The 25,828-nt window shown below is 34.6% G+C and overlaps 1 protein-coding gene across 1 annotated transcript in view; it reads right to left on the bottom strand.

Annotated features, from left to right (window-relative positions):
* Positions 1-25,828, bottom strand: part of LOC145269290 (cytoplasmic dynein 2 light intermediate chain 1-like) — a 47,582-nt gene that overhangs the window by 16,066 nt on the left and 5,688 nt on the right. Inside the window, exons 2-9 of the mRNA XM_080124975.1 lie at positions 21,783-21,835; positions 14,682-14,737; positions 11,529-11,563; positions 8,260-8,329; positions 4,691-4,779; positions 2,749-2,935; positions 1,055-1,123; positions 675-752 (exon numbers count right to left, since the gene is read on the bottom strand). Of these exons, the coding sequence (XP_079981101.1) occupies positions 675-752; positions 1,055-1,123; positions 2,749-2,935; positions 4,691-4,779; positions 8,260-8,329; positions 11,529-11,563; positions 14,682-14,737; positions 21,783-21,835 (637 nt within the window). The remainder of the gene's footprint in view (positions 1-674; positions 753-1,054; positions 1,124-2,748; positions 2,936-4,690; positions 4,780-8,259; positions 8,330-11,528; positions 11,564-14,681; positions 14,738-21,782; positions 21,836-25,828) is intronic.

The following is a 25,828-nucleotide window of genomic DNA, read 5'->3' as shown; positions in this document are numbered from 1 at the left end:
TTAAATAATTTTCTTTTTATTTTGTTCTAGCTGGGAATGGTGCATCATCAATTATCAATTATGTATATAAATTATATTATGTATATAAAGAGACAGAAAAAGAGATGTGTTGTATCTGTTTCTCTTTGACTATAATTGATTTCTACATGTCTATTTCATGTGAATGAAACCATTCTTTTAAATAAGCTGTATTTTATAACAACAACATCTGGCAAAAATTGTGTGTGAAGAGATAAAACCCAACAATTCAACAATATAATTTTATGCAAAATTCTGTGAACGAATTTTGCATAAATATACTGTTAAATGTTTTTGACTCCTAATGGGGGGGAGGGGGGTATGACAATGATTTCGACAATCGTTTTTATAACCACAAGTTATAATTACCAACCAATGAAGAGCTTCTAAAGTTACTATAAAAATTTTCGAATTTTGGATTCAATCAGTTTGCCGTTGTCTCCATCACGAACCTGCATTTGATTCTTCTTTGTCAATGGGAATTACTTAACACTCAAGATCAAAACTGCACTGATTCTCCACCGCCATCTTTGTTTAACATAATGTCTCAACACTTAACAGATAACTTAATAGATAGTGTGATATAAAAAAAAAATAGATAGGGATAGAAAAAAGTCCTGATAAAACAATCTGCTGTTTTGTCTAAATGTACTTACCTGCAGAGTGGCACCGTAATAATGGGCTAAAAATCTTAATGTTTTACAAATTATTTTTTTCTGCTCAGGATCAAAATTCTGTTAATGGAAAAAGAAAAGTTTGAAAAGAAGATAAAAGATGGGCAACTATTTTTCTTGTTATATAAAAAGAAATTCATATTTCTATCTGTATATGCATAAAATAAAATTTATATTACTGTCTGTGTATCCATTAAAATAAATTCATATTGCTGTATGTAAAAAGAAATTCATATGTCAAATAATATCAAGCTAGCAATGTCAAATAATGTGAAAATTAACAATGTCAAATAATGTCAAAACTACCAATTTCAATTGGAGAAAGCAGAAAATGTTAGAATATTTTATGTCAAAATGCTCACCTGAAATTTATCGTATTTTCCACCGATGATGATGAGAGGCACAAGAAATGGTTCCAAAGTGTCTCTGTCCTAATTGAAAAATTATAGGTTCATCAGTTCGGATCAATGATAACAAATCAGTTTTTTATTTCACCTTATTTCTGGAAATGTGGCTATTAATAAGTTAGATAAGAGGTAGATAGTCGAATTGTTTGTCAAGAGAAAGAAAGTGATAGAAAGGCTCCACGAGGGAGAGAGAAAGAAAGGGAAGGAAATTTGATAGATATAGATTAAGAGAGAGAAACAAAGAAAAGAGAAGGGAAGAGTATATGAAAAGTAAAAGTCATAAAAAGAACTTACACCAAACGCTTATTAACTAAAGGTTGCCTAATGGTCTGCATATTTTTTTCTAACAGAAACACATTTATTGTTTTTACAATGGTGACCATTTTACTTAAAAACTTTTTAAAGCTCCTCGCCAATTTACTGGCATTCTTGGTTCCAATGTCTTTGCAAATTAACCATGTTGCTGGACCCTTTAATTTCACCTTCTACCTCATTAATTATATACCTATCATGTTTCTAAGGATTGTTAGAAATTTAAATAAACATAAAATGTAAAAGAATAAATGTTGCTGTACAGTTATAAGGTTTGTCACTAGTAATTTTAAAATATAAAGTAAAATAATAATCCTAAAACTAACATCCCCAAATATCATATACAAATGTATATGCAATCCGAGTTAGTGGGTTTCATTTAAAAAGAAATTTCAACTCCTAACCTATTATACATTTAAAAAATTTCTAAATCATCACGGATTGCTAGAAAATTAAGCAAGCATTAAAACACCTCTTTTTTAAGTAGTTTAACTTTCTCTTTGATGGAAATATATCAGTGTTTGCATTTAACACCATGGTTGCGACTGGGATCTTCTTGTAAAGATGGAAAGATGTGTAAAAATAATAGATAATTTCAAAATAAATGGAGACTACCACTAAAACAAGTTCAGTGTAAACAAATTGATGGCTTGCTGTAAATTATTCTGGGGGAAGTGGAATTATCAAGTGCACTCTGAAGATTTTGTTCAAATTAAAATAGGCATTAGACCATCGGTTGACACAAAAAAATGTGTTTTAATTTTTTCATTAAATTTTTCTATTCATCAAATTTAGTCATTTGATTCAGTGTCATGATTTTCATAAGCAAACAAGCACGTAATGACTGCCGATATTATGTTTCCGAATTTTTTAAATGAGGGTTAATAATTTCTGTTATTTGGACTACTGTTCCCATCTCAGCAATTGTTCCACAAGTCTACAAAAACCTGTGGTGCAACGGATAAAAGTACTCTATTATAATCAGTTCAAAGTAAGAGTCTTCTAGATGTTGAAGATTCAATCCTCAAGTGACACTAACATTAAAATTACAAATTAATTAAGATTTTTATGCTAACAGAACAAGACCATGCTACTCCTGTGGATTAAATAAAGAGTTTTGTTCTAAATTTTGTACAGATTTCTGAATTTTTACAAGACATAGCTGAAGGTCCGCAGTTACATTTGCCAAAACATGAGGAATTTCGAGATGAGAAAAGTAGTTCAAATGATTCAAACATGTCCGTGCATATTTATGCAATTTATGACCAAAGACAAATATTCTGCAGATAAAAAGAACAGGGCTAAAATATTAATAAAAAATCAAAGTCTATTCTTACTTCGTGGTCTTTACCAATTCGTTCCCAAGCAGATTTCTTCAAAACTTCTAAAATTTTGGGATTTTGTTGTTTCATTTGATTGACTACAGAAATGATGCAAGACTTTGCCGAATCTAATAAGGATTTAATTGTTATCCAGATTTCACTTGGGACTGACAAGTCAACCATAACAACAACAGTTAAAGATCTGAAAGGAAAAAAATGGAAACAAATGAAAAAATAATTCAATTCATAAACGATTGTGACTGTGGGTAAAAGGTTATATTTCTCATATTTAGCCTCACTTTAATTTTTAAACTAATAATTCGACCAGACTCACTTTTGACATGTGCCATTTAATGGTTATTATTTCATAAAAATCATATGGATATTTTAATGGTGATGCTATCTATATATCAGGCCCACGATTTATTGAGTGAATGTTAGCAGAGATGTAACATCACATAACTTCATATCATATGCCAAGCAGTGCCAAATTACTTTGCTTACAAGCTAAGGGTTAGATGTGAAAGTGGGGTATTTGATACAAGATTTAAGAGAGATTTGGATAAATGATAGAATACGTTTTTGTTGGAAAAAATTAATTTCTCAACAAAGTAAAATAGACATTTTTAGTGACAAATATTTAAGCTTGACCAGAAAAATCTTAGAAATAAATGATGTGGTTGTATCAAACAAGGGCCCACCCAGGGAGGTAGATAGTCGAATTGCTTGCCAAGAGAAAGAAAGTGATAGAAAGGCCCAACAAGGGAGAGAGGGAAAGGGAAGTAAATTTAAAGACAGATATAGAATAAGAGAGAGAAAGAAAGAAAATAGAAGGGAAGAGATATTAGAAGAAGAGAGGGTAATCTCCAACCAACAGAAGAGGAAATGCTAATCTCAGAAGGATGGGAGTCAGAATTACAAACCTCAAAAAGCCCTAACAAATTCACAAAATCTTTCATATTTATGACAGATTTTGTGAATTTGTTAGGGTTTTTTATGACCTCATAATCATGTATAGAAATTAATCCCCAATTCACAGGCAACATGACATTAGCAAGTTATCTCCCTTAACAGTCATCATCATCATCATCATTGCATTTTGCTCCATCTCCACATCAGACCATGCCTTGCTTAGGGGACAGTCTATGAAGATGTGTGTGATAGTGCTTCAAGGACACTGAGCATCCTGTACATAGCTCCACTTGTGCAGGTCATTTTGTGTTTTGGCAAACTTTGCTCAGGTCCAGTTGATCGTTATCCACTCTTTCCGAGGAAGTTCAAAGGTCTTCATTCAGTGCCAGAAGAGCCTTGTTGTCTTTGAATGGCTCATTCTACAAACACAGGTAAAAGGATGCTGATGTTGTTCGTCGAGTGGCAAAGTTCTTGAATAGCAGTAAAATAAAAGTTCTTAAAAACGATTTTTCAATTTCTGAAATAACATTGTAAAATAGCAATTAAAAAAAATGGCAAAAATTAAAAGTTTGGTTTCTTATCTATTTCATCATTTAATACATAAAATTATCTTGTCAGATTTTTAAAGTCAGACCCAAATAGCAATGTATTCAACATGTCTATATTTGATATTAGTCAATTGGTCCTCATCTTCCTTCTAATTCTTTGCAAAAAAAAATGTACTTTGCTTAGGTTTCTTTAAAATAATTACGTATTCCAGCTAAGAAGATTGTTATTAGGGAGATAAATTTAAATAATTATCATCATGACTTTTTCTCTTAGGATAAATCAAGTAATATAACAGAAATAATTAATAATAATATAACAGAAATAACTCTAAAGCTTTCATACAAATGTTAAAAACATTAGTATAATTGTCGCTACGTATTCAAAAGCTTTCACCATTAAAATCCATCTTAATCATGGCAGTTGGCAACAAAGTAAATACGAAAAATGATACAAGATGTAGAATAATTCTAGTAAAAAAAAAAAATGGTCAACTTACTCAATTGTTTCAGGTCTTATAGCAATTTCCATGAGTTGTGAGAGCCAAATGCCACCGCCGAGTTCCCAGTAATGACCAACATCTTTCACCTGGAATGGAATTCAAACAGATAATCCAGCATTCAATTTATAATCTCATTTGCAATTGTGAAAAAATGTTATACAAATAGAAAAACCATAACAAGTTTTCTGTTAGAGATTTTAAATTAACTTGAAGAATAAAGCAGTTTTTAATAAAAATTACAACTTCTATAAATGAATATTGTTGTTGCATAAATGAGAATAGCTAAGCATGAATTGAACGAGTTTTGATTTTACTCATATCTGATCATGACAATCATGACGACGATGATGATAATGATTAGATTCTTATTGTACAGTTGTGCTTTGTTCTCTTGGCTCATGGTCAGTCATCTTAAATTAGGACAAACAAAGTTTATCAAAGAAACAATGATACTTTTTTGCAGTTCACAAGTTTATTTATATTTCCAGAAAAGAAAGTAGTGAACTATGGTTGTTTAATGTGGCTTCAAACTATTCATACAAATATTTCATTTTTTATATAAACAAATTTCCGAGAGAAAGTATAACAACTGGAATTAGAAATTTAAATTTTATGTTGAAACATTTTGATGAAACTAATTAAAATGATGAGTATTCAAAACAATTCGCAAAATGTAAAACTAAAAACAGACTATTATTAAGAATTGTCACATTGAAATCCTATAAAATTACAAAACAATAGCACATAAGATTGTTAAGAGATTATGATATAAACATTCATTTGAAAGAAAACCATTCCTCAAGGTATTTAGAATCCAGAAAACTGTCAGTTCATATCCTACTTGATAGGTATTGTTATTTTCATGGGAGATATTGTTATTTTCATGGTAGATATTGTTATTTTCATGGTAGGTATTGTTATTTTCATGGTAGATATTGTTATTTTCATGATAGATATTGTTATTTTCATGGTAGATATTGTTATTTTCATGATAGATATTGTTATTTTCATGGTAGGTATTGTTATTTTCATGGTAGATATTGTTATTTTCATGGTAGATATTGTTATTTTCATGGTAGGTATTGTTATTTTCATGGTAGGTATTGTTATTTTCATGGTAGATATTGTTATTTTCATGGTAGATATTGTCATTTTCATGGTAGATATTGTTATTTTCATGGTAGGTATTGTTATTTTCATGGTAGGTATTGTTATTTTCATGGTAGATATTGTTATTTTCATGGTAGGTATTGTTATTTTCATGATAGATATTGTTATTTTCATGGTAGGTATTGTTATTTTCATGGTAGGTATTGTTATTTTCATGGTAGATATTGTTATTTTCATGATAGATTTTGTTATTTTCATGGTAGATATTGTTATTTTCATGATAGGTATTGTTATTTTCATGGTAGGTATTGTTATTTTCATGGTAGATATTGTTATTTTCATGGTAGATATTGTTATTTTCATGGTAGGTATTGTTATTTTCATGGTAGGTATTGTTATTTTCATGATAGATATTGTTATTTTCATGATAGATATTGTTATTTTCATGGTAGGTATTGTTATTTTCATGGTAGGTATTGTTATTTTCATGGTAGGTATTGTTATTTTCATGGTAGATATTGTTATTTTCATGGTAGGTATTGTTATTTTCATGGTAGATATTGTTATTTTCATGGTAGATATTGTTATTTTCATGGTAGATATTGTTATTTTCATGGTAGGTATTGTTATTTTCATGCCAGTTCATATCCTACTTGCTAGGTATTGTTATTTTCTTGATAGGTACTTGAGTTGAGCACCTACCATGGAAATAATTTTCATGGTAGGTGTCGAACTCAAGTACAATCTGCAAGTACTTGCATAGTTATTAACACTGCAAAGAAATCTCCTTTCTTCCTCAATGTAACAAATCAAATAAAACTGCTGATTTTTTTAATAAAATGTTTTAAATTTTTAAATAAAATGTTGAAAAAAACTTTTGGTAAAATCAATTATTAAAAATACAGTATAAAAATAAATTTAATTAAAATAATATATATTTATATCTATTATTTTAATTTAACTTTTTTGTCAACCTGATATATATATATATCAGGTCAACAAGAAAGTTCTTGCAGTTTTTAATTTTTAAATTTAGATGAACATATCTTGGCTCAAACAAAAAAATTTTATTTATCGAAATAAGCACCATCAGAATCAACACACTTTTGCCAACGTAAAACGAGTGTATTTTTATGCGAGTAACGTAAAAATCTTGCGTTCTGGTGGTGATGAAATCGCTTCAGGTGTTTTTGATATCACTTAGGTTTTTGAAGCGTTTCTCACATAGAAAGTTGTCGAGATGCTCGAAAAAGTGGTAGTCAGTAGGTGAAAGATCTGGAGAGTATGGCAGATGAGGCAGGGTTTCGTAGCCCAATTTGTTCAACTTCTGCATGGTCGGTTTAGCACTGTGTGGTCAGGCATTATTGTGGAGGAGAATTGGGCCTTTTCTCTTGACTAATGTTGGGTGTTGTTGTCAAAGTTTCTGATGCATTTCATCCATTTGTTGACAGTACTTCCTCACCATAATGGTTTCACCTGCATTCAAAAAAAACTGTAATTGATGAGACCGGTCCCAGACCACGAAACAGTTAATATGACCTTTTCATGCAGTTCTGGCTTCGGGAAGTGCCATGGAGCTTCATCGGCATCTAACCATAGAGCTGAGCATCATCAGTTGTTATAAAAACATCGAAAGACACACCCCTGTCGAGAAACATAAAAAAGTGAAGATGACACTTCATAACTGCGTTTCTGTTGGTATTATAAAAAGTAAAGTCCAAAGAAAGAATTTCCAACCATTACATCCTCCTTCTCACAGTTCTCAGTATCAAACCCCAGCGCACATCTGTCAGAAATTTACATCTGCAAAAGGGACACCCTCCCACTTTTTTACACACAGGCTTTTTATTTGAAAAACTGACTGCATCTCATTTGCATATTTCCCCTAACTCTTGTTACCAGTCCATAAATAGCAGGAGCAGCCACTTTTTCCCCCTTTTCTGAAACGGACGGCACGTTGTACAAGGTCAGGTTTGTACTACTTTTTATTCACACATGTAAAAAAAAAATGAAATTAATAAAACTTTGGAATTTGGAATGTACCTGTATTGTTATATATATATATATATATATATATATATATATATATATATAAATTCATAAAAATATGCACATACCTACGTTTATGTACATGCACTTCAAATGTTAAAGTTTACATATAAAATAATGTGCCCATGTTACTATCCGTATTGCTTAGAATATATATTCCAAAATTGATAATGATCTGTTAATCAGTTTAGTAGATTATCCTGTACATATAAATACATACCTTACTTTAAAGATATAGAAAGAAGAGCTTTAGCTATAAAAAAAATTTATATTTGATAATAATTTAAGGTAAGAAAATTTATCTCCTTTGATATCACAATTTCCACTTTAAACTAAAAAAAGGGTAAAGTATTGTTGGTTAGAGTTCAAGTTTTGTTTTTCTTTTATTAAGAGTACATAGAACTTACGATTTTATTAGCTGGACCCACATGAGCATAAGAGTAATCCAAGGCGACCGTTGGTTTGGGAACGCTGTCTCTTTAAAAAGAGAAAAAAATAAAAAAATCTTACTTCAAACAGAATACATTGTAAACCGTGCTTCACTGGAAACTTAGTATTTATGCAAGTACGGATGTTTTGTTTGTTCATCATCTTAGACGGTTTAACCATGTACAGCGTACCACCTCTCACACCAACTTCATAATGCTCTAGGATATCCCAGACAATAGTGAGCGTGGTAAACTAAGGAAGATTAGTGCACAAAAATTGATCTGATTGTGTACAACATAACTGATATCAATCCTTTGGATTTTACTAAGGAGAGAGTAGATATGAGATGTTGCCTGGTGTCGCCCACTTCAGAGTCTATACCAATCACTTCACCCAAAGTACCAAAACCTAAAGGATGTGAACTCATAAAAAAATAGAACCTTTTTCAAAAGTTACTTCAATGCAAGCACCCATAGCATAGTGGATAAAGCACTTGTTCAATTCAGTTGTAAGTCACGCTCTTCTGGAGGTTCAGTCCTCACTACGGGCAACATTAAAGATAAAATTGTAATTTACTTTTAGACACTTCTATGACAGAACAAGAGCATGTTACTCCCGTAGATTAAATAAATGGTTCTGTTTGAAATTCTGTGCAAATTACAAAGTTTGACGGAAAGATTTCAGAGTTCGGCAAGATACACCTGAAGAAGGTTGGAGGTTTTATTAACTGAAACGTTGTGAAAATAACACAAGATGAGAACAATAGTCCAAAGAATCCAAATAATACTTTATCTTTTGTTTACAAAGTTCAAAAAGAGTTAAAGGATTAAGATGAAAACGTATCATGGTTACCAAAACATAGACATTCTACAAATAGTACTTAATCCACACTAGAACATCTGAATTTAGTCAGCAAATACAATGCATTGTTGGTCATATTCCTAGAAGATCCATCAGATTGATTCAATTCAATAAATTTGGTAAAAAAATAAAACAAGCTTCAAGGAAAGCACAGTAGAAATATACACCAAAAAACATACAGTAGATGAGCATCTGTCCAAATTCATCTTAAAATAACTGCATCTCATGTGCATTTATTACATCTGCAAGTTGATTCCAAGATCCAAGGAAACTAATTGGGAAGCAGCCATGCTCCTATTCTGATAATACCCATGTAGACCTCTTTCTGGTGCAAGATTGAATAATAGGTCCTGAGGGTGATTATAATGGCTATTGAGGAGAACATTGTAAAAGAAGATGGCATGTTCGCAGAAACAATCTGAAATGTTGTCTACAAATGCATCAAATGGTACAAGTTTTATGTGATGAGTAAAGGCAATTTCATAGGTGAAAAGGTAAATATAAATCATTTAATCAGAACTAGGTGGAGTAAATCAGATAAAATATCTTCAGAGAAACCTTAAGATGCATTTATGTCATTAATGATTGAATTTGAATGTTCTATTTTATCCCAAAATGTTAAACACAAAGTTCTTTTTGAATATAAACGTTATGCTATATTTCCTCCCAAACAACACAAGAGGTATCTTTACTATACAATAAAAGGCTTATTACAAAACTGATATGCTGAGATTGAACAGAGATATTAAAAACAAAGCCCTTTTACTCTAGATTGAAATTGAAGATCAAATCTGTTGCTAAAATTGGTGCTAAAATTGGTGCTAAAATTCTATTGCTTTAGAAAATATCTGATTTTTTTATGAAATACTTTACTTGTATAAAAGTCATATATAAATATTTTTATCATTACAAGGTCACTACTTATCAAGGCCTAAAGGACACTCAAGGAATGTTGGGTAGCCAGTGAGACAACAATAGTTGAAATTGGGCAGAATTTTATAATTTAAGAGAACAACTCAACATGAATTCAAAGCATTCTTTCTTGGCAGAGTACAAAATCAACTTCATCATTTACATCCCCTTTCTCACAGAAAAAATGTTGCTAGTCTTTCTCCACTCAATCAGTATTTACATGGAAGATGCTCGACTGAGCCTCAATCTCTTGTCCTTCTTTGGTTTTCTACTACAATTGCAAACAACTTTTCTTTTTTCCTCTATGTATCTGAATTTCTATGGAGAGTTTCTTTCAATGAACATCTGTGGAACACATTACCATGGGACCTGCAGGATACAATTTGCTCATCTTCAAATATAATGTCAACAAAATCTTAATCGAATTTTGACTGTCATTTTCAATCCTCTCATAATATTGTTCATCATTACACTGATCTCATTAACCCTTATCTTGAGTGGTTTTTGGACTTGATAAGTGGTGACTCATTAGTAAAAAAAAAACGAGACATAACTAGTGGATACAATAGTCAAAACAGCTGATATATTAGCAATTTGTTTTCTTTACCTGTTAATTATTTCAAAGAGTTTGATCCACTATAAGGGAGTTGTGCAACAAAAATTATGAATGAACTAAAAAGACAAAATATAATTATTGAATTAATTTTTGGATCATTCTATTGCTCCAGAAAATAAGTGATAAGTAATTCAGGTTCCATATTCTTACTAACATCCAACTTGGATCATGGATTAAACTATATCCAGTGGTGAGGCCACAGCTTGCGGGCTTTGGGGAATGTGGAGCCACCCTTTAATTGGCATTGTTCCCAGGTCCACTCTGACCCGGAGTGGTAGTACCTGTTAGGGTCCCAACTATGGGTTAAATAGAACCGACTGGAAAACGACAAATATATTCTATAAAAAAATTTTTCTTAAATCTTTGGATTCGGCATTAAATAACCTGCCGTAAAACAAAAGCATTCACTTCGAGTCAGTTGGGCTGGCTTTTTCCAATAACTTAATCATGTCCCTATCACTAGCTGACCAGACATGATGATCCAAGGCTGCTTTCATTATAAGTGCAAGCCACTCATGGTCCCAGTGATGACTCCATAAAGGTCGGAGCCAGAATCAGTTCAGCTTCCTACTTCATCGTCCTGAGCCAGGTTTTGAGTTGGCCACCGTGATGTTTCTTCCAGACTGGTGGTGGTGCTGGACTGATGACTTCATGGATGAAGTCACCTAGGTGTTGTCGAAGGGCATGACCGAACCAATGAAGGCGTCTGGCAAGGAGAGATTTTAAATGCTTGTAAAAGTATGGAATCAGATAAAATAGAAAATATTTGTCATCAAACAAATGAAATAATTTATAAGCATACACAACACATGTCTCCAATGTGAACACAAAAATGTTATTTCAAAAGAATTTACTTACTGATTCAAATATTGTGGCAATATTGAAGATTTTCCCTGAAATATCAAGTAAATATCAAATAATAATAATAATAATAATAATAAAAATAATAACAATAATAACAATAATAAAAAATAATAATAAAAATAAAAAATAATAATAATAATAAAAATAATAATAATAATAAAATAATAATAAAAAAAATAATATTAATAATAAAAATAATAATAATAATAATGATAAAATAATAATAATAAAAATAATAAAAATAAAAATAATAATAATAATAATAATAAAAATATTAATAAAATAAAGAAATATTAATAATCATAATGATAAAATAATAATAATAAAAATAATAATAAAAATAATAATAATAATAATAATGTAATAATAATAACAATAATAAAATAATAATAATTATAAAAATAATAATAACTATAAAAATAATAATAATAATAATAAAAATGATCATAATAATAATAATAATAACAATAATAATAACAATAGTGATTATAAATAGCAATAATAATAATAAATAATAATAATAATAAAAATAACAATAATAATAATAATAATCATAATAACAATAATAATAATGTAATAATAATGATAAAAATAATATTAGTAATAATAAAAATAATAACAACAATAACAATAATAATAATAAAATAACAATAATAATAATAGTAATAATAATAAAAATGATAACAATAAATAATAATAATAATAATAATAATAATAAATAACAATAATAATAATAATGATAAATATGATAATAATAATAATAATAATAATAATAATAATAATAATAATAATAATAAAATAATGATAATAATAATAATAATATAAAGACGGCTCATTTTGGTTAATAACAAGATTAACAGATTTTCACAGATTCATGAGTGGTTTTCTAATCAACTCATTTGATTTTTCATTTTTTATCTCAAGCAAGGCAAATTGCCACTTAGACATAAAGGGCTACTATTTGCGACTATGTAACACAATGTAGAAAGTTGAGTAGCGAGATGTTTGTTCATATTACATTTAAATTTCTGCAGGTAGGTACAGTTAGGAAAGCAGGAGAAAGGGAGATAATTCCAAAATCTAGCAATTTAAAGAAAGAAACTATTAAAATAGAAGGTTTTCCGGCTACACTGAAAAGGTGGAATTTTATTGGTTGTTGAGTTAGTCGAGGGTATTTACATCATGGGGCCACAAGTTCTATCAGATCATATTCAATTAAAATACTTGTAAAACAGGCACAGAGATGCAACATTGTGGTGATGGGACAGGGGTTTGTGTTTGGTTGATAGTGTGGGATCTATTAGGTCAACAACTTTTTTGGACTTTGTTTAAGATAGAGAGACTAATGGTAGATACACCAGCCTATATGTGGCAACTATACTCCATGCAAGGGTGAATGGTGGCTTTGTAGATATATAGGATACTCTTAGGTAAGAGTAATTTTCTAGCACAGCAGAGAGTGTCTTCCTTCTTTGCAGCAACCTTGGCAATGTCCTCAATGTATGTGTTCAAATTCATCTTGTATGTGGATGTTAAGCCAAGGAGTTTAAATAAAGAAATTTCAGGTAGGGTATTATTAGTCATGGCAATTTGGTTGAGAAAGTTTCTTGTGATTATTAAAGGAAAGAAGTTTAATCTTATCAGCATTAAATGGTACCATCAATTTATGTCTTCATTCCATTACAAAATATCAACAAAATACTATGAGAGGCATGAGATCCCTAGTTAATACCAAGATGGATGATGGAATCAGCAAAGCAAAAAAAAGAATTTCCTTATGAAACGTATTGTGACCCTTTGAAAAGTTAGCATCCACTTATAATCAAACCAACAAAGTAAAGAGTAAGACAGGCTAGACTTTCAAGCCTTGGTTGTACAACTAGTATGGGAGAAGGAAAATTGTGAAATAACACCAGTTTTTTCTCTGCTTATAACCTCATTGTTTCAAGTCATCTTGGATCTTCCTTGTTACTGAACATAAGCAAAGTTTAGTGTCATGCCTCAGATCAATTCTATTTAACACAGGAGACCATGACTGGTACTAAGCAAACGAACATGGCAGTCAGCAACAAGATTTAATACCATTCGTTTTGTAGGGGAGTGGCAAACCCAACTGATGGTTTTGATGATGATTTTATGATGTAGCAGCATTTAGTGCTACATCATATATAACATTGTTACGTCTGCTACAGAGATTATGTTTTTATGCGAATGTATTGGTTTGTCATCATCATTAGAAAAAAATAACTCTCTTGCTTGTACAGATTTCAAATATTTAATTTATTTCCTGTTGAACTAATTTGCTATAATGTTTTGGTAATAAATAAGCTAGAAAAGAGACAAAGTTGTAAAGAGGCAAACCAAAGTAAAATCCTTTCCATAAATTTGTCAAAATTCTATATAATATTCTGTTTCTTCCTTCCTTAGTTCATATATTTTACGCTTTGAAAAAAGACCAAATACAATCTTTGAAGATCAAATTGCTTAAAAAAAAGCCAACTTTGCACAATTTGGCTTTAAAAAGGTAAATCTAGCAACCTTGGACAAGAATATGAGAGTGATCTATCTTTGATGTATCCTTGTTTTCGAACATCATAATAATATATGATCATTGTCGTAATAGTGTGAGAAAGGAGATCATAGTAATTTCGACATGCAACAGTTCTTCACCAAAACATTACATAAAAAAGGGAACATTGGAAAGAAACAGAGCAATAAAAAAAAAACATTGTGGCTGCTTATTAATCATGAACAACTGATTTTTTTTCGTTTTTACATAAATTTTTTTATCATTACTAATTCGTTGCACAAATATTTTATTAAACTTAATTATCGATTAGTCTGGATATTAATCACTTATGAACAAAAACAAAGAAAAAATACAAACATTTACAAAGGTATATATATTATTTTAATTGGAATTCATTATTTAGATGAGTTTTATTTATTAATTTATTTATTTATAAATTTATTTATTGCGGACTATTATCCTCATCTTTCTTAGTTGTTTCACAACGTTTTGGCCAACTATTCCTCTGACCTTCATCAGGTGGTAACCACGATGGGATAGGAACTCCAGATTTCCTAACTGCATTCATAAAACAAGAAGCACCAGAATTTTAGTTGACTTAAGATTGAATAACTTACACAATTTTTGGCTCCAATAATTAGAATTGTCGATTCCTTAGACACACGAGTTGAATCTGAAATGAGAAAAGATCAATTTTGACCAACAATAAATAAAGAATCATCATCAATACATTAATACTGCTACCTATCTATTCCTCCTCCTCCTCCTCCTCATCATCATCATCACCATCATCATCATATTCAGTTTAATGTCTGCTTTACATGCTGACATATGGTGGACAACTTTTAGAAATGAACTTCAAAACTAACCAATCTCTTATCACTTCCTGCCACGTTTTCCTTAGCCTTCCCTTTCTGCCACTACCACAAACTTTGCTCCATTCTTTCAATGTAACCAAAACCACAAGATCTTCCTATACTCTATCGATATATTCTTCCTCTGAGATCATCTGTCTTTAAGACTCATCTTACACATCCATCATATCATTCTCATGTAATTTCTCTTCATGCAACACATATCTTCAACCTTCATTTGATAGGTTTCACTTTCACACATCATTATGTTGAATATTTGCCTGATAAACTTGGTCAACAGCGATAACACTTTACTGATTCTTAATTTTATTCACTCCTAACTTTATACTGCCACAGTCACAAATCATCACTCTTTTGTTATTGTATACAACAGAAGCTGGTTGGCAGAAATAGACATGAAGCCTGACACTCCTGGAAATATGCCATGACAACATGTGCAAAAAAATAGCAAAAAACGCTTTTAAACAAAGAAAAAACATAAAAACTTCATCTTTCATAAACTAATAAACAAAGGACTATTATTTTGAACCCAGATTAAAATAAATACTGAAGACACTTTTAACTCCAAGTAAAATGGAGTGAAACTAATTATAGTCATTTGTTGTTTAGTGACACAACACTGGTCATAGAGTCTGTATCACAAACAACTCTCCATAAAGCTAGCAGCTTTTACAGCAAACCTCCAGTTCAGTTCCTACATGACTCTTATCAAGTCAGTATTCCCAGTCACCATGGGGATCAGGGGCAGCAGAATACGACGCACACACTACTCTCTACTGCTGCCTCCTGGAACTCCCTCTTGCCACACCAGTTTCTGCAGCTTCCAGCGACTCCAACTTCTTTAGCTCACTCTTGCAGCTCTGGCGCTTCCAGTCATCTGCTCTTACAGCCCACTCTGGCTACCCATATCCAATGTTCACTGACATCCAACTACCCGTACTAATGCCCACTGACGTCCATCCAGCTGTTCCAGTGCCCACTGACCTCCAGCTACCTGTTCCAGTGCCCACTGGCCTCCAGCTACCTGTTCCAGTGCCCACTGATATCCAGTTATCCATTCCAGTGCCCACTGACGTCCAGCTACCTGTCCCAGTGCCCACTGATATCCGGTTATCCATTCCAGTGCCCACTGACCTCCAGCTACCTGTCCCAGTGCCCACTGATGTCCAGCTATCCATTCCAGTGCCCACTGATGTCCGGCTACCAGTTTCTACCTCAGAGACCCAAGAATCTTAACCTTGTGAGACGCTCATTCTCACTCTAACTAACCTGTAATTTATTGCCGTATATTTTATCGTTTTCTTGGTAAAAACAAAACATGATACACATCATCTACGTTTGTCTTCTTTACTATTGCTGTTATGTCTTTGCCTTGTGTCTACTTTATTAGTTGTATAGTCGAGTGGTGCCTTCACACACACACACCTCTCCCTTCTGCAACAATACTAGCAGCTGCTCCTCTCTTCACTCCAAAGGTATTACTAAGGTAACAAAAATCGCAATAACCTTGCCATCCAAATATACTTTCTCCACATCTGAGTCATCCATTTCCCTTACAGTTTTTGCATACAAACTAGTCATCGTCTTTCAAGCAACCAATATTTCCACTACATTTCTTGTGTACTCTAAAAAATTGAGTTACTCCCAACTCTATTTCCAGAAACTGGACAAGGGAACTTTCTATTTTCTGATCATCACTTTTGTCTTGATAAAATAATATCTCAGACTTTTTACTCCCCACAGCATTCCTCCGCCTTTAACTTAACAAGCAGATCTAACCTTAACTTGAACACTCTTACCACTCATCATCAGATTCGTTTTAGTAACATTCATTCTCAGAAATTTATTTTGCATTATTGTTCTCCACATCATTAACTTAACACATAGATGCTCTATTATTTCACAAGTGTCGTGATAATACATACTTTGGAAGCATTGATAAACAGACTCGAAGGTGGTGTAAAATGCGTTCTTTATTGTCTAGTAGTAAACGTTGCACTGAGAAACAATGGCGGACGAGATTCATACGTCACGGGCCAAGGGGCATAACTCTAGGCGACTAATAGTCTCTTAGCCTATATTATGACATCCCTTCCCTTCCATATATATGTATATAGTCCAAGGGCGATATTTAGCCTTTATCTGATTAAGGGATAACATAGTCTCTAATATATTATTTAGCTTGTCTCCATTGTTCTAGGGTAACGGTATTGTCTCTTTTTTTTAGGATAGTGTAACCTATAAGTTCAGTTTCTGAGGAGCATTCACTTGTCTCTGAGATCTTCTTAATTCGGGGGTGAGTTTCTCAGTTCGGGTGTGAGGCGTGCCACTGGAGTGTTGTTCGGTGGTCGGCTGTTCGATTTGTTTAGGGGGGGGACCTTCCTTCTGGGTGGGATCCGGTGGAGAGTCGCTGGGGCGAGGTTGGTCGGATCTATTTGCGGTTGTTGATCTCCTCCCAGCTGGTCTGAGGAACTGCCTGTTCCTTCTATAGGTGTTACCGTTCTCAGATTCAACTATGTAGGATCTGGGTGTCACGCTGGAGCGCTGAATTTTTCCAGGCTCCCATATCTTTGCTTTTTCCTGCTGGACATAGACATTCTGTCCTGCATGTAGGTGGGAGTGGTGTCTGTTATGTTTCCTGTCATAGCAGACCTTAGAATGATCTTTCTGTTTCTGTATGGCTGTCCTAGTCTGTTCATCGCCAAGTTGTTGCTTGGATACTAGGGGTGTCCGTATTTTTCATCCGTTGAGTAACTCTGCCGGGGACTTAATGTCTGATGACAGTGGCGTGGCTCTGTAAGCCATCATTGCTAGGTAGCTGTCTTGACCAGTTTCCCCTGCCTTCGTCAAAATTTTCTTGCATGTTCCCACCATTCTTTCGGCGAATCCGTTAGACTTGGGGTAATGTGGGGACGATGTCCTGTGTTGGAAGCTGTACGTCCTGGCGAAATCCTTGAAATCTTTACTTGTAAATTGTGGACCATTGTCCGAGTACAAGATTTCCGGCACTCCTTGTTCCTCAAATATCGTCTTAATACTTCTAATAACGGATATTGATGAGGCGGACGGAAGGCGTCGTACGAAGGGGTTTCGGCTGTACTGATCTGCCACAAGCAGATATTCTTTCCCTGCCAATGTGAACAAGTCTGTGCTGACGTACTGCCAGGGGTACGTAGGGGTTTCGTGCTGGAGTATTGATTCGGGCGGGATACTGGCTTGGTATTTCTGGCATGTGTGGCACTCTCGGACTATATCTTCTATGTCCTTATTTAACCCTATCCAGTACACCGCTGAACGCGCTCGTAACCTCGTTCTCTCTACTCCTTGGTGTGAAGCATGCAGCTCTTCCAGTATGCCTCTTTGCAACGAGGCTGGGATAATGATTCTCTGGCTCTTGAGTAGAATTCCATCCTGGACCCCAATCTCATCTCTGAAATTCCAGAATGGCAGGAGAATTCCTGGGCAGTCAGCCCGGTTGGAAGGCCAGCCGGTCAATACCATGCTTACAAGTTGCTTTAGGAGTGGATCCTGGGATGTTTCCACTCTTATATCTTCAACTCTCGTCGGCGCAAAGTTGAGGTATGAGATCATGCTATGGACGTTGAGATCGATCCCTTCAATGTGCCCACTGGGTCTGGGTGCTACTCGTGACAAGCAGTCTGCAATTGGAACTGTTTTTCCTGGGGTATATTTTACAGTAAAATCATATCCCTCGACCTTCAATAACATTCTAGCCAGTCTTGGGGGTGCTTGTGCTAGATTTTTCAATGCTATCGACTCCAATGGCTTGTGATTCGTATGAATTGTCGTTTTGTGGCCCCAAACGTAACTGTGAAATTTCTCCAGGCCAAAGACGATAGCCAACATCTCCCTCTCTATGTTTGAGTAGCGTGTTTCTGGTCCGGAAAGTGCTTTGCTCGCGAATGCTACTGGTCTGTCGTTTTGTAGCAGAGCCGCGCCTATACCCATTGAAGACGCATCTACCTGTAGCACTATTGGTTCTTTAGGGTCGAAGTATCGGAGTGTCGTATGATTTCCGATCTCTTTTTTGATTTCTTCGAATGCCTGTTGCTCCTGTGAAGACCATGTGAAGTCATTCTTCTTCGATGTTAACTCACGTAGGGGTTTTGTCAGTGTCGCGAGTCGTGGAGAGAATTTGTTCAAGTAGTTCACCAGGCCTAGGAAGCTGGTGAGCTGCTTTGCATCCTCGGGGGGTTGCATCTGTGTGATCGCCTCTATTTTCCGGGGATCTGGCTTGACACCGTCTCTTGAGATTATGTGGCCGTAGAAAGGGATTTCGGAGGTTTTCACCACAAATTTCTCTGAATTAAACCTGCAGTTTCTTTCCCTTGCTCTAAACATTAGCTGCCTCAGTGCCTTGTCATGGTCACTGCCGTCTTCCTCGAATCCGTACACTACTATGTCGTCGCATATGGATAGGACGTTTTCGAGGTCTCCGAAGTTTTCCTGCATGGCTCTTTGGAACTCATCTTGGGCAGATTTGACTCCCATGGGGTACCTGTTGTACATGTATCTGCCATGTGGGGTAATGAATGTTGTGAGACGTCTCGACTTTTCGTCCAGTTTCAAATGCCAGTAGCCGGACTTGATATCGACTTTTGTGAACCATCTAGCGTTGTCTAGTTCCGCAGTGATGTCTTCGAATGTCGGAGTCGCATAGTGTGGTCTGTGCACTGCTTTATTTAAGTCTCGGGGGTCGAGGCATAGCCTGACCGATCCGTTCCTTTTAGTGGTACAGACGAATGAGTTTACCCAGGGCGTTGGGTCCTTTACAGGGGAAATTATTCCCTGGGCCTCTAAGGAGTCCAACTCCAATTTCAACTTTCCTTTTAGGGATATTGGGACTCGACGTGGTGGGTGGACAACTGGTGGTACTTCGGGGTTTAAATGGATGGTGTGTTCACCTGGCAGACAACCAATGGAGTCGAATACGTCTGGAAATTCCTCAATGATTTTCCTCCTTTCTCCAAGGTTTCCCATCGTACATGGTTCCTGCACGGGGACCGGTTTTATGTCGTGCGGGGGAGTAGGCCGGGATGCTTTGTCCGTCACATGAGTTGTGTCCGTTTTTATAGCCAAGTTAAGGGTGACTAGCCCTAATTCTCTTGATGTTTGGAGTCCTATTAGTATAGGGTCTCTTGATTTCACCACGTGAAAGGTCGCTTTAACGAACTTGTCGCGGGATCTGACCCCTAAACGACAGGTCCCTTCTTGGTCTATCGTTGAGCCTCCAAACGCAATTAGCCTTATAGCTGATTTTTCCAGTGGTACTCCTTTCAGTTCCTTGAATACCTGTTTAGGTAACAGGTTGCTCATTGCACCTGTGTCGATTTTCGCGTCAACCTCTATTTGGGCTTTGCTGTTGCCTATCTTCAGTTTTGTGAAAGCTTCTGTGGTCGCTAACGGTAATTCCTTTACTGTGTGAAAGTACAGCTCCTCTGTGGAACTGTCGTCGTTGCTACCCATATGTGCTGCTGCCATGTGGATTTTATTCTTATTATATTTCCTCTGTGGCTGGAATGACTGTCTGCGTGTGTGCCCCTCGTCTCCCATTTTAGAGTGGCAAACTTTAGCAAAGTGTCCCTTTTTATTGCATTTTAGGCAGTATTTGCCTTTAGCTGGGCATTTATATTGATGGTGTTTTGTGCCACAATTACCACATGTGGTAGGTCCACTGGGCTGTCTGGCTCTAACTGCGAGTGTAGAGCTGTCTTCTACTGCTGTTGTACGTAATGCTTCCATTTGTTTACACGTGGCTTCTTCTGTCTCGACGATTCCGAGTGCTTTCTCGATCGTGAGATCGCTTCCTTCTCTTATTAGGGACTTTTGTGCAGACTGTAAATAAATACCGAATATGAATAGGTCCAGCACAATGGTCTCTTCCACCGTCCGACCGTATTCACACTGTTTGGCTGTCTGACGCAGCCGACTTAGAAATGCGTGTGCCGATTCATCCGCGTTTTGTTTACATTTTAGTAGGTTGTGTCTAGCTACACGAAAGTTCGATCGCGGATTCGCATATTCCTTAAAAAATTGGATATATTTATCCAATGTCCTTTCTTCTCCCTGTCAAAAGGGAAAAGTGTCACTTATTTCCTGGCCCTCGATACCAGACCATATTAGCAAGTAATTTAACTTTGTGTCTGAATCTACGTCTTTCATTGTCGAAATATAAATGAACTTGCCTGATAAATCGGTCCATTGATTTGGCCAAATTTGAAGTGTTCCAATCGATTGTTGGAGGTGGTAGTTGCGAATATGTATTCATCGTCGATTGCGAGAAAAATACCGACACCACGTGTGTTTTTGTATTAATTTTTTTTAGATCCCGAAAATGTTCGTTTTTTTTTTTTTTTTTTTTTTTTTTAGGGTAATATTGTTACTATTCCTTTGATTCTTTAGAGGATCCCACTTCAGACACCATGTCGTGATAATACATACTTTGGAAGCATTGATAAACAGACTCGAAGGTGGTGTAAAATGCGTTCTTTATTGTCTAGTAGTAAACGTTGCACTGAGAAACAATGGCGGACGAGATTCATACGTCACGGGCCAAGGGGCATAACTCTAGGCGACTAATAGTCTCTTAGCCTATATTATGAAGTCATCAGTATAAAGCATCTCTTCCAGACAACTGTGTGCATTTTCCCTGGAGAATGCTTTTATGATGCAAAATACATAGTAATGATGCATTCCAACTTTAACATTAAATTAAATGTTCTGTTAAGTCTCACATTTTATCTATTTTAACATTTTTAACTCTGAGGCGTTCATGTTTCTAACTTATTATTATTATTATATACAGTCATTAAAAGATCTTACCTGTTCTGCTTGTAACTTCCTCAATTGCAACATCCCATAAAATCTGCCCAGGACTAACACCAAAAAAGAAAAAAAATAGTAAAAATAAAGGTCTAAGTAAAAAAGAAAAATTAAATTAAAATTGAGCAACAGAAAAACAAAAGTAGTAAAATTTGAGATACATATATATATATATATATATATATATATATATATATATATATATATATATATATATGTATGTATGTATATGAGGAAGAGAGAGAGAGAAAGAGAGACTAGAATAGCTAGAAAGATATTAGAATAGATGGTTAAATAAATATAAAGATACTAAGATAAAAAGATATGCTAGCATGCAAAAGTTTACAACATATTAAAAAAGTTTTTTTTTCTTTTTTTTTTTTTTGGTGTGGGGGTAAAAGTTGAATTTTCAAATTGTTCTAGAATGTTCTGAATTCGGATATGGTTCTTTTTGAGAATGTTGTAGATTAATTTTATCCTTATTTTTAGGAATGACTAGCAGGGTTAGCCTACATCGCTCGGGATCATAATAAAAAAACAAAGTAGAAGTGTTTAAGGAGTGTATGTAACATCTTTATACTAAAACTAAAGTACAGAGTTTGCAATGAAAGATTCAATTGAAAAACGCAAAGGTATAATTTATAAAAAGTGGCCATATCAGCATGAATTGTAAATCACCCCCTGAAAGCAAACTGCACTAAGTGCTGTAGTGAGATGTTGGTGTATAATAATAAATTTAAAAAAGATACTTTCCACATAAGGCTAGAGTAAGAAGAAATCATAAAATTCCATTTGAAGATAAAGAGTAGAATTAGAGCTACATGTAAAGGAAATCACTAGTGACATATAACAGATGTAGTTTGTAGTTTGTGTTATTCCGTCGGTTATTGACACAGCTGAGCTGGAGCTCTACTGCATCCAGGCTGTCCACTTCATACAGAGGTTCAGTCTACTAGACGATTGAGGTTGGGACTAAAGTAGCCTGGTGTTGATGACTGGTCAGGTATCTTTTTCAGCCAGGTGTCTAGTTCTTTTTTTTTTTTTTGAGTGTCAGAGGACACTCTCCTTATATTTCTGGAATACACTTGAATGTTCATGTGCCACTGTATGTGAAGCTGTGCTGGATGAGGGACTTGATCTTCTGTGTAGTCCTAGGTGTGTTTTTTATATAGCACAGCCTTCTTCACCACTGATGGGTTATCTCTACTATTGTTGTGTTTGGGACCCTTCCTTCCAAGATTTTCCATATATAGATGATAATATATGTTCTCTTCGACATTGTACTGAATACAGTTGCAGCTCCTTTAGTCTCCCCCAGTAATTCATTTGGTCTATTTCACATATTTTGCTTGTGAATGTTCTCTGGGGTGCTTCTATTTTGCAGACTTCTGTTACTTTTTGTGGAGACCCGACAGCTGACAGCAGTATTCCAGCCTCGGGAGAATAAGGGGTTTCCATAGTGTGTCCATTCATTACTTCCTTTGATGTTATTTCTTGTTGGTCACACCACTATTCAGATTTTTCCTTGAGAAAGTCTTTATTACCATATTGTAGTTGTTCAAATTTGTCTCGGTTTAGAACCATGTTGTTGTCATTAGCCATTTTATAATTTTGTTGAGGCTTTCTTGTAAAAGTCTTGAGTCATGTGGTGTGGAGATCTTTTTCATGATTCGTGTGTCGTCAGTGAAAGATGTTGCTATGGCATGTTTTAGGTCTCTATCTATGCCAGTAACCATTATAAGAAACAATAGAGGACCTGATACTGAACCTTGTGGTACGCAGCTGATGACCTTACTTGCCTCTGAGAAGCTTCCTTGAATGATTAATTTTTGTGTCCTGTCCGAGAGGAAGCTGTGTCCCAAGTTTTCCACAAATTCTGAGCGAGTGAATTTTATGCAGGAGTATGCCGATGTCTACTTTGTCAAAAGAGGATCTGATAAAATCTTTCTTATTTCTAAACTGTAGAATTGGTCATGGTTGGAACAACTGCTTCATCGCTCCATAGAAAATGAATTGGGGAGACATGGGTTATAATGCACCAACAAAACCAAAGTGGTACTGATCCGAAGCAGGGAGGTACTCTCATGGGAATATCAAAATCATAAGTGGTCCCTAGTCGCTTATATATCTTTGTCATGGGAAATGATGATGTTAGGCTTTTGCAGTTCTTGTCAATGTCTCCCTACATCCAGTAACTTGGTATTCTCAAATGGTCACCTATCTCATATTGACCAGACTCACCATTACTTAACTTCAATGATTTAATGAGAATTAGTGTGCCAACGTGATTATGTCATATCTGTGGTAGCATTTAATTGGCATGTGTAAAAAAAAAGTGTTTAAATGGAAATCCCACTTATGGTAAGACATTTATGGCACTATCGTTTCCTGGGGAGAGTTGCTTGGTTGAGGAATATCCTTGGAATGCAACCAGCTCCCCGGTGTTAGACATGCTATCCAATGACAGGCACATGGAAACATCAACACAATGTGTTGATATGTTGCTGGCTATAACCGGTTGGCATGGGTCGCTTCTTGTCTTCATTGCATCGTTACAAGCATCTTCCCATCATCGGCATTAATGGCATGCTGGAATTTAACGCTTACACAAAAAATAGCAAACAAATGCATTTTTATAAAAATATAATTTATTTAAGATTTAACAATGAGGAGCATATTTTTATAAAGACCAGTTGAAATCAGACGCATGCTATGTCGCCTCCGCCGAACCCAGAACGCAAGCTTCAATTGTCTTAACAATACAATCATATTTAAATTCTCTTCATTGAAAGAGAGAGAAAGGGAGTGAGAGAGAGAGAGAGAGATGTTTCATCGCCCATATTTTGTTTTTCAAATTATGTCAACATTTCCTTGTGCACTGGATATATAAACATCTGTCAATCTCCGTGTGCCGACAGTTTTAAACATTTAAAAAATGTATCCTCACTGAAATGTGTGTTTTCCTCCACACAAGTGCAGACTAAGTTAGGCACAAGGCGTAGAAGCCCCCAGCTCCCTCAAAAGGGACGCTTTCCATTGTGCCACAAATTTTCTATAGACAAGTTATAGGTTAGAATTTAGACGCATAGGAATTTTTTATTTTATTTTATTTCTGTTAATTTTAAACATGGTATATTGTCATGTAGCCGCAAGGGTGTATTGTGATTAAGGACCAGATTTATAAAGGACATCCTCAGTAGAGAGTTGTGCAGCAAGATGTTTGATCACATTACATATGAATTTATGTTGGTACAGTTGGGGAAACAGAGAGGAATTTAAAAAGCATACGGTCCAAAGAAAGAAGCTATTAGAGTGGAAAGTTATCCAGCATCTAGAAACTTTTATAGTAAAAAGGTGGGATTTTGTTGCTAATTGGTTTTGTTGAAAGTATTTATGATTTATTTTAAGTATGAGTACAGTAAGTGTATTGGATAACATTGTGTGGAAGAACTTAATGAACACAGGAACGCAACATTGTGATGATCGGATGAAGCTTGTTAAACAGTGTGCGATGTTCTTTTTTTGTACCTTGTTCAAGAGGGAGAGAAAATGTTCCTTATGCTAATTTAAAAGTTCCCTTTTTTGTTTTGAAAAGACAGTGGATACTTTTTCCCAATTTTCTTATCATTTTGTTTTTGCTGAGGATGAGGCATTCACTATTTCATACATTCAAACCGAGAGATCTTTTTAAGATTCTAACTGTCCCTTGAAGTGCAGTTATTTATATTTCTCTTGTACTTAGTTCACTGGGTATATTTGCCAGGTAATTTAAAAAAAAAATTTTTATGAGTCCGGTTGTTCCTATAATTACTTGAATGATGGAGATCTTCTTAAGATTCCAGTTTCTTTTCATGTCGTACATAAGACCCTGGTATTTTGTAATCTTTTCCCTCTCAGCTCTGTTTAAGTGAGCATTATTAGATACGCTAACTTTAACTAGGGTTGCTACTTTCTCCCTTAGGTCTCGTATCTCTATGTCGGGTTTAATTGATTGTGCCTGCCCATTTTTGGCACCAAAGTGATTGCACCTAGCCATTATATCAGGT

Source organism: Euprymna scolopes, chromosome 45 (genome assembly GCF_053919585.1).
Source record: "Euprymna scolopes isolate OS-2025 chromosome 45, ASM5391958v1, whole genome shotgun sequence".
In the NCBI taxonomy this organism is placed as follows: domain Eukaryota; kingdom Metazoa; phylum Mollusca; class Cephalopoda; order Sepiida; family Sepiolidae; genus Euprymna; species Euprymna scolopes.
This window is presented reverse-complemented; position numbering and strand designations above follow the sequence as displayed.